Here is a 9937-nt window from a genome sequence, read left to right as displayed (position 1 = left end):
CCAAGAGCACAAGGACCATCTGGTTACATTTAAATAACACAGGGGCTTGGATAAAATGTGAGCATCCAGAATTGAAGGTTCTTGCATAATAGCCATTACAGTCTGTCTTTGTCTTTTAATGGACTCGACAGTCAGTCGCCACCCGATTCTCATTTTGACCAATAAAATATTATTATTATTATTATTTAACTAATCAATCAATCACCGAACAGCAAACACATTATTATATTATATGTTGAAGAACCCCCCACTCCCACTTCCTTCACATTCACAGTCCAAATCGGTTGTGGGTTTTGATTGATTTCCTACATGTACGGACGTGATCCATGGGGCGGGCCATTGGAAATAAACAACGCGGAGTCGGGCACGGAGTCGGAGCGAAGCCGAAATTTATACGATTTGGACAAGGCACGGCCCTTAGACGAGACGCAACAGAGCTGGCTGTTGGGTCCCGGAGAAGAGAAGAAGAGGAAGTACGTGGATCTGGGCTGTATTATTGTCAGCCGTAAGATGTTTGTTTGGACCCTTGGGTTGATGCTGGCAGCTGGGTTCATCGCTGGCTTTGTTGCTTTGATTGTGAAAACAGTGCCACGCCATCATAAACACCCTCCGCCGCCTGATAATTACACTCTTGCCCTCGGGAAAGCTCTCAACTTCTTCAACGCTCAAAAATGTGAGTATGTGTATTAATTAATTGTAGTTTTAAAGGTGTCGGTGGCAGATTTATAATTAAAATTAATGAACAATCTAATTTAGACACATGAAATGAATTAGTGTTTATATATGTTTGATTCATGCAGCTGGAAAACTTCCAAAGCATAATAATGTTTCGTGGAGGGGCAACTCGTGTTTAAATGACGGGAAAGCTGATAAGTCAGCTGCGGTTTTGAAAGATCTGGTGGGCGGTTATTATGACGCTGGTGACGCGATTAAGTTCCATTTTCCAAAAGCTTTTGCAATGACCATGTTAAGTTGGAGTGTGATCGAATACAGTGCTAAATATGAAGCTGCTGGTGAACTTAATCATGTTAAAGAAATCATTAAATGGGGCACTGATTACTTTCTTAAAACCTTTAATTCTTCTGCTGATTCAATCACCCAAATCGTTGCACAGGTCAGTTTTAAATTTTAATTAAAACGGATCCTGCTTCTGGTTAATCATCACCATTTGAATTATATGATTGAAAACTTTAATTTTAATAGGTTGGGAAAGGTGACACATCTGGAGGTCCAGACGACCCTAACGACCACAGCTGTTGGATGCGACCCGAAGACATCGACTACGATCGGCCCGTAACGGAGTGCTCGAGTTGCTCTGACTTGGCAGCTGAGATGGCAGCAGCTCTAGCATCTGCGTCAATTGTGTTCAAAGACAACAAAGCTTACTCAAAGAAACTTGTCCATGGTGCTGCAACGCTCTGGAAGTTTGCTAGAGACCAACGAGGTAGTTACAGCAATGGGGCCGATGCTGCAACATTTTATAACTCGAGCATGTATTGGGATGAGTTTGTCTGGGGTGGGACTTGGATGTATTATGCAACCGGGAATCAGTCGTATCTTTATCTTGCGAGTCACCCAAAGCTTGCAAAGCATGCAGGTGCGTTTTGGGGTGGCCCCGATTACGGTGTACTTAGCTGGGATAATAAGCTTACCGGAGCTCAAGTAAGTGGTTGCTGAAGTTTTTGAAGCTTTCTACGTATAGTTGGACTTGGATTAGTTGTTGATGATTTACTCTTTTGTGGTTTTAGGTATTGTTGACTCGGTTGAGATTGTTTTTGAGCCCTGGTTATCCATATGAAGAAACGCTGCAAACGTTTCATAACCAGACGAGTATAATTATGTGCTCCTATCTGCCGTACTTTACGAGTTTTAACCGAACAAAAGGTAACTAGTGATTAAATTTACTTTTTTTTTTTGGTCTACCTTTTGGTACCAAATTTACCAAAAGGTAACTATTTGGTACTTTACAAGTTTTAACAGAAGCGATTATGTTAAAACTGTGCCAATTTATTTTTAAACCAATTAACTACCAAATAATTGAAGTTATTTCACAAAACAAATAATAAATAAATAGATGGGTTAAATTGGCCATCCCCAAGCCAATTGGGTTACCACGAACATGGCCCAATCAGCTTAAACATGACATAATTAGCTAATCCTGTCCGTGAAACTTACTCGAACCCATTCAGATAACCCAAACCAGCGACTTTTGTGCTAAGTTTGATGATGATTATCTTGTGTTGCAGGTGGGTTGTAACGCCCTGGAATTTGACTGGTAGACAAAAATCAAGGAATCATCGGAAACTATACACTTTGGGGTTCTGGACGATAAGTTCGGAACCCATATCATTGGAGAAATCTGCTTTTATCATTTGAAATGTTTATTTTATAAAACGACATTTACGCCTGGAAAATATTAATTTTTATGCTTTTGAAAAATAAAATGTTCTTATTTAAAAAAAAAAAAAAAAAAAAAAAAAAAAAAAAAAAAAAAAGATTTTAAATAATTATTCGGAAAATGGTTTATAAAAGTTTTGCTGAAAAAGTTTTAGTTTGTTTAAAAACTTATGAACTCGACTAGTCTTGACCCGTCGGTAGCCTAAACCCGAACCCGAGTCACCCGAGTATTTAAGCGGAAAATCAAGTATTCTTACACCATCTCTTTCATTTCCACCAACACTTCCCACCCAAACACTCCCACTTCTAGAGAGAGAGTAGTGAGAGAAAGTCATCCAATCTAAGATTCGAGTCCACCAATCTGTTTATCGTTGTTGTCGGTAAGATCTTCTTGAAAATCATACGTTTTTACAACCAAAACCCGCCCCGAATCGAGCAAAAACTCCGACTTTTGTGTCAAGTGTGTTCTTGGTCAAAAACCGTCATTTTTGGTGTCAAAATGCAAGCTTTTGTGTTTAAAAGTACTAGGAATCGATACCCCTTTCAATCCCGAGCATTTCCATGTCAAAAACTTCGATTTTGGGTCAAAAATCTGGAAAATCTGGAAAACCCGTGGGTATCTCCGTCGCCCAGCTTGAAGGAGTCGAATCAGACTCATTCGATCGAACCAGTCGATCGAATCAGTTCATTCGATCGAACCAGTCGATCGAATCAGTTCATTCGATCGAATGTGTCGATCGAACCAGTCCAGTCGACCGAATAGGAAAGCAACCGAATGGTCTCCAACTCATTCGACCGAATGAGCTTCGTATTCGATCGAACGTCTGTCTATTCGATCGAATGAGTGTCTATTCGATCGAATGTGTTTCTATTCGATCGAATGTGTGTCTATTCGATCGAATGTGTTTCTATTCGATCGAATGTGTGTCTATTCGATCGAATGTGTGTCTATTCGATCGAATGTGTTTCGATTCGATCGAATGTGTTCCTATTCGATCGAATCAGGTCAGAACCAAGCTGTTTCGTCTTTAAAACCTAGTTTTTGCTCGAGATCGTGTAAGGCTTACACTCTTAGACTTAAACTGTGTTGTTAACTTATTATGTCCTTGTCTAGACTTAGAGGATCGACGTTTGACAGCACCCGACCGCCCTAGCAACCACACCTAGTCAACAAGGTGAGTTCATAGCCCCCATTTTTCTTTTAAAGCCTTTCAAATCATTGGGGGTGAAAACATGGTAAATGTACACGTTTTGACAAAACACATTTATTCAAACATTACTTATCATAAACACTTGACAAATCTTTTGCAAACAATGAACATTGGGAAAACAAGTAATCATGGCAGGTTACGCGTACCTTAACTTTCTCGGAAGTTGTGTATGCATAATCAAATATTCAGGAGTAAATATGGGAATCACTCAGCGTTTAGGGAACATTGGACGTTTGGAAATCAAAGTCATGTACCCGTTATACTTTATCATGAAAACACATTATTCATTGGTCAGTCTTGTGATCGTGTGAACAGTGGCAATATAGGTCACAATAGTGCATAGGTTTGATCTCCAAGTGGTCGATTGGTAGACAGGCCGTCACTAGATGTGGGATTCTAAAGTGATCGATTTAGAATACACGTGACCTATGGGGTTCTTAAGTGTTCGATTAAGAATCCGAAGGATCTCTTAAGTGTTCGATTAAGGATCCGAAGGATCTCCTAAGTGATCGATTAGGAATCCAAGAGATACTAAAGTACGCTTTAGAATTCTCTCATGGTACCCAAAGTGATCGATTTGGGTTACCATCAAGGAAATCAAGTAGCATAGTGTGGTCTTGTGTGGGGTCGATGTCAGGTCTTGTGTGATCATTATGCATCATTATCATTTTTCATCATGGCATGGTTACATATGATTCTTGGGTATCTTATACATATATCCTTGATACCGTTCCTCCTGCATGCATGGAAACAATAATTGGAATCTTTATACGAAACTCTTGCAGATTCAGTTGAGATGATAAGCATACCAAGCATAGTAGGATAAGTTGTAGGAGTGGTGGGTTAGCCGATGGTACACCCTATATATAAACCCCTACAACTTAGCCTAGTATGCTTGTGTAGGGCTTATCACTACAGTATTAGTTAACCTATGAATTCACTCATCTACTTTTTGTAGTTGACGTTTTATTACATGTTTTCAGGAAATGAAGCAGGAAGTAGCTAATAGCTGATAGAGGCCTTAGAGAGATGAAGGCTAGGCTAGGAGTTGTTTGGAAACTTGATATTTTGTATTAAAACAATTTGTTTCATGTTACCTGGATGATGTAATATTTGACAGTTTGGTTATGTTTATGCATTTAGACTTTTATACTATTGTGCTCAATCAATCACGACCTAGTCGCCACGCCTCGGTTTTCCGCCATTACGACCGGGGTGTGACAGATTGGTATCAGAGCCAATGGTTATAGGGAATTAGGAAACCGACCTAGACTATAACCTAGGACCCTTAACTCTAGATAATTCATGCATCACTATCACACGCCCACACTTATGTGCTTGCTATGTGCTTATGTGCTGCATCTTTAATTGTGTCTATCGTAGCGATGTATTCTTTGGCTATTCCTTATCCTGTTATTCTTATTCCCGGTATCATTCTTGCGCGTTCTTTTTCTTTTTCAGAATGCCTCCTCGTCGCTCGTCCGTCAATGCTGACCCTGCTGACCTCGCTGCCATCATAGCGCAGCAAATTGCAGCAGTTCTTCCGGGTCTGGTTAACAACCTAAGGCAAGAAGGAACCTCGGGTGCGCCACAAGCCCCAGAACCGAATCCTACTCTTCAGGCCGACAGGCTCTATAAGGCTTTTACTAACACTGGGCCTACGAGCTTTAATGGATCCGAGGGAGCTGCTGGTCTTCTCCAGTGGTTCGAGAAAGTCGAAGCTTCATTCAACATGTGCTCTTGCCCGGATGAACTCAGGGTCAAATTCGCGGCGAGTATGTTCCACAAACGGGCTCTCACGTGGTGGAATATCGAGATTAGAACCAGGGGGCGAGACGCGGTCTTAGCCTTGCCCTGGGCCGAGTTTGTTGAGCTAGTCACGCAGGAGTTCGTTCCGAGAACCGAACTCCAGAAATTGGAGGCTGAGTTTAGGGCGCACACGATGAAGGGCGCCGATCACATGAAGTACACGGAGAGATTTCATGAACTCTCCCTATTGGTGCCCCACATGGTTACCCCAGCTTCACGCGCTGTCGAGCAATACATCAGCGGTCTTCCGGACTCTATGAGGGGCATTGCGGTTGCAGTTGACCCCACTACACTTAAGGCAGTGATCGATCTCACTGCCCGTTTGACCAGGGAACAGCTCAGGTCCGGTGTTTTGCATCAGGATAAGGGCAAATCTTCCGATGGGAAAGCGAAAAAGGGGAACAATAGGAAGCGGAAAGCGACCTACTTAACTGCGATCACTGGTGCTACGCCTATCAACTCCATGGCCCCCGTTTCAGCCGCAACAGTTCAGGGAAGACCGAGAAAGGAATATACTGGGCCGCATCCCAAGTGCAACTTATGTTCTTATCATCACCCAACAAGTGAGTTGTGCCGCAAGTGCACAAATTGTGGACGATTCGGACACCTGGTGGAGCGCTGCAGGAGTCCTGGCAACCAATTGGCTGTGGGGAATGCTAACCCTCAGCCTAACCCTGCTCGAGGCTGCTTCGAGTGTGGCGCGATGGACCATTACAGAAATCGATGCCCTCGCGTCACCAACGTTCCTCCGGCTCGCGGGAGGGCCTTCACCATTGGAGCTGCCGAAGCACGCCAAAACCCCGATGTTATTACTGGTACGTTTACTCTTAACAACAATTGGGTGTCTGTCCTATTTGATACAGGAGCTGATAGGAGTTTTGTCTCTTGCGAATTGGTTCCTTTGCTGAAATTAAAAATTTCCGAGTTGGAACCTGCCTTGGTTGTTGAACTTGCTAGTGGAGAGTCCACACAAGTGAGGTCTGTCATTCGATATTGCACCCTTACTCTTGTCACCACATCGTTCAGTATTGACCTTATACCTTTTCGTCTTGGAAGCTTCGATCTAGTTGTGGGAATGGACTGGCTGTCTAGCAATCGCGCGGAAGTAATCTGCGCCGAGAAACTTATTCGTATCCCTCTGTCTTCTGGTGAAATTCTAACCATTCAAGGGGATAGGTCGGGTGGATGCCTAAGAATCGTTTCTTGCTTAAAAGCCAGTCGGTACCTTCAAAAGAAGTATCCCGCATTTCTAGCCCGTGTTACTCTCAAGGAATCCAAAGTCAAGAGACTGCAGGACTTCCCTGTCGTGCGTGAATTTTCTGATGTTTTTTCCCGATGAGCTGCCTGGACTTCCTCCTAGCAGGCAGGTGGAATTTCGTATCGATCTTATTCCTGGTGCTCTCCCTGTTGCTAAGTCTCCTTATCGTCTAGCTCCGCTGGAACTTCAAGAATTATCGAATCAGCTTCAAGAACTTCTTGGCAAGGGATTCATTCGCCCTAGCTCGTCTCCATGGGGAGCCCCAGTACTCTTCGTCAAAAAGAAGGATGGGACTTTCCGTATGTGCATTGACTATCGGGAGCTTAATAAACTGACCATCAAAAACCGGTACCCGTTACCGAGAATTGATGATCTCTTTGATCAGCTTCAGGGTGCTACGTTTTTCTCTAAGATCGATCTGCGTTCTGGTTACCATCAATTGCGTGTTCTGGAAGAGGATATCCCGAAAACTGCGTTCCGAACTCGTTACGGTCATTACGAGTTCATGGTTATGCCTTTTGGAATGACCAATGCCCCCGCCATTTTCATGGATCTGATGAATCGCGTTTGCCGTCCATATCTCGACCAGTTTGTCATTGTTTTCATAGACGATATTCTCATTTATTCTCGTTCGAGGACCGATCATGAGCTTCATCTCAGGCTTATTTTGGAGCTTCTCAGGAAGGAACAACTATATGCCAAGTTCTCCAAGTGCGAATTTTGGCTAAAGGAAGTTCAATTCTTGGGACATGTTATCAATGTCGACGGCATACACGTCGACCCTGCCAAGGTAGAAGCCATCAGAAATTGGGTAGCGCCTAAAACACCTACCGAAATCCGTTCATTTCTTGGATTGGCTGGTTACTACCGCCGATTTATCTCAAACTTCTCCAGGATTGCCTTGCCTTTGACCACTCTGACTCAGAAGGGAGAACCCTTCGTGTGGGGACGAGATCAAGAGGAAGCCTTCCAAACTCTGAAGAATAAACTTTGCCGTGCACCGATTCTATCGCTTCCGGAAGGTGACGATGACTTTACCGTTTATTGCGATGCTTCAAATCAAGGCCTCGGTTGCGTTTTAATGCAACGAGGGAAGGTCATCGCTTACGCTTCTCGACAACTCAAGGTGCACGAAAAGAACTACGCCACGCATGACCTCGAGTTGGGTGCTGTGGTGTTTGCCTTAAAAATCTGGAGACACTACCTGTACGGCACGAAGTGTGTCATCTATACCGACCACAAGAGCTTACAGCACATCCTCCATCAGAAAGAGTTGAACATGAGGCAGCGACGCTGGGTCGAACTTCTCAGCGATTACGATTGTGAAATCCGCTACCACCCGGGAAAGGCTAATGTGGTGGCTGACGCATTGAGTCGTAAAGAAAGGACCCAGCTGCACTCTATTCGAATTCAATCCAATCTTCCCTCCTTAATTCGCGAAGCTCAGAATCAGGCGCTTGTGAATGGAGATCTCAAGGGCGTTTTGTCGTGTGGAGCCGAACAGAAATTCGAAACCAAGTTGGACGGCATCCTCTATTTTCTTGATCGAGCATGGATCCCAAACTCTGAGCCTCTTCGAACGCTTATTCTAAGTGAAGCCCACAAGTCCAGATACTCGATTCATCCCGGCAGCAGCAAAATGTATCAAGATCTTAAACCTCATTATTGGTGGCCCGGGATGAAGAAAGACATCGCTTTATACGTGATGAGATGTTTGACTTGTTCGCGAGTCAAGACAGAGCATCGAAGGCCGTCTGGGCTGCTTCAGCAACCTATTATTCCTCAGTGGAAGTGGGAAGAGTTAGCTATGGATTTCATCACCAAGCTACCGCGGACGCCTAGCGGTCATGACTCAATTTGGGTTATTGTGGACATTCTAACTAAATCCGCTCACTTTATCCCGGTTCGTGAGGACTACACTACGGAAAAGTTGGCGCGGATATACATTCGTGAGATCGTTTCCCGTCATGGTGTGCCTAAGGGCATTACGTCTGATCGCGACAGCAGTTTTTCTTCCAGGTTCTGGAAATCTTTGCAAAAGGCCTTTGGGACAAGTGTGAAGCTTAGCTCTTCCTATCATCCAGAAACTGATGGGCAGAGCGAGAGGACCATACAAACCCTAGAGGACATGTTGAGAGCTTGTATCCTTGAATTCGGTAATAGTTGGGAAGCTCATCTGCCGCTGGCAGAATTTTCTTACAACAATAGTTACCACTCTTCTATTAAATGCGCGCCGTTTGAAGCTCTTTACGGTCGCAAGTGTCGCTCACCCTTGTGTTGGTCCGAGACCGGGGATTCACAGATCATCGGCCCGGAACTAATACAGGAAACAACCGATCAAATCGCTATCATTCAACAGCGACTCAAAGACGCCCGTTGTCGGCATAAGTACTACGCAGACAAACGACGCAAGCCACTCGAGTTTCAAGTTGGTGACCGTGTTCTGCTGAAAGTTTCCCCCTGGAAGGGCGTAGTCCGTTTCGGGAAGAAGGGAAAGTTCGCTCCTAGGTATGTTGGACCATTCAAAATCCTTGAAAGGATCGGACCAGTTGCCTATCGTCTTGAGCTGCCGCCGGAACTCGGTAGAGTTCACAATGTTTTTCATGTTTCGCAGTTAAAGAAGTGTCTTGTTGACGAGGCCCTTCTCATTCCCGTCGACGAGGTTCGAATTAACGACAATCTGCTTTTTGTTGAAGAACCCGTCGAAATCTTGGATCGCGAGGTCAAGAAGACCAAGCGTAGCCGCATACCGCTTGTGAATGTTCGATGGAATAACAAACGCGGACCCGAGTTTACATGGGAACGCGAAGATCAAATGAAGGAGAAATACCCTCATCTGTTCTCTTAGTCTCTATTCTTGTAATCTATTGTCTAGAAGTCAATATAACATTTGCAGCATGTATCAAATAATTGTGTTATTCAATGAATATCGTGTTGCCTTATTATGCTTATAAGTATTCTTTTATTTGCATCCACAAATTTGGCTACTCAGGGCTCATGCTGGGAGCACAAGTCATATCTACTCAATCATATGAATTTTGGGGAAATTTATACATTATTTAAGCCAAAAATTTGTCATTCATTCTTGCATTCATGGAGCATGGTTGTGTGTATGTGTGTGGTGTCGTGTCAAATTTTCTAGCCGCACACAATAGAGCTTATACATGATACAAGGTGAGCTCGTAATTATAGTCCGGAATATAATTACATCAAGGTCACAGGTGTATACGTGTATAAGCAATATGCTATTGTGTAACTAGAA

General features: G+C 43.6%; 1 protein-coding gene across 1 annotated transcript; it reads left to right on the top strand.

Annotated features, from left to right (window-relative positions):
* Positions 1–269: 269 nt before the first annotated feature.
* Positions 270–1892, top strand: LOC143556548 (endoglucanase 25-like). Its single transcript, XM_077045838.1, has 4 exons — positions 270–673; positions 801–1114; positions 1204–1662; positions 1749–1892. Exons 1-4 carry the CDS (start codon positions 310–312, stop codon positions 1890–1892), a joined length of 1281 nt encoding a protein of 426 aa, XP_076901953.1. The 5' UTR covers positions 270–309.
* The last annotated feature ends 8045 nt before the right edge of the window (positions 1893–9937 follow it).

Source organism: Bidens hawaiensis, unplaced genomic scaffold (genome assembly GCF_021521415.1).
Source record: "Bidens hawaiensis isolate Kalapana, Puna unplaced genomic scaffold, B.hawaiensis_p1.1 tig00018650_1, whole genome shotgun sequence".
Taxonomy (NCBI): Eukaryota; Viridiplantae; Streptophyta; class Magnoliopsida; order Asterales; family Asteraceae; genus Bidens; species Bidens hawaiensis.
Note: the sequence above shows the minus strand (reverse complement) of the source record. Positions and strands in the feature narration are given on the sequence as shown.

Bases quoted from the DNA above. Each gene is read 5' to 3' on its own strand.
- LOC143556548 (XM_077045838.1), top strand. From the start codon at position 310: ATGTACGGACGTGATCCATGGGGCGGGCCATTGGAAATAAACAACGCG. The intron at 1,115-1,203 runs GTCAGTTTTAAA...TAATTTTAATAG, and splicing joins TCACCCAAATCGTTGCACAG to GTTGGGAAAGGTGACACATC. The intron at 1,663-1,748 runs GTAAGTGGTTGC...TTGTGGTTTTAG, and splicing joins ATAAGCTTACCGGAGCTCAA to GTATTGTTGACTCGGTTGAG.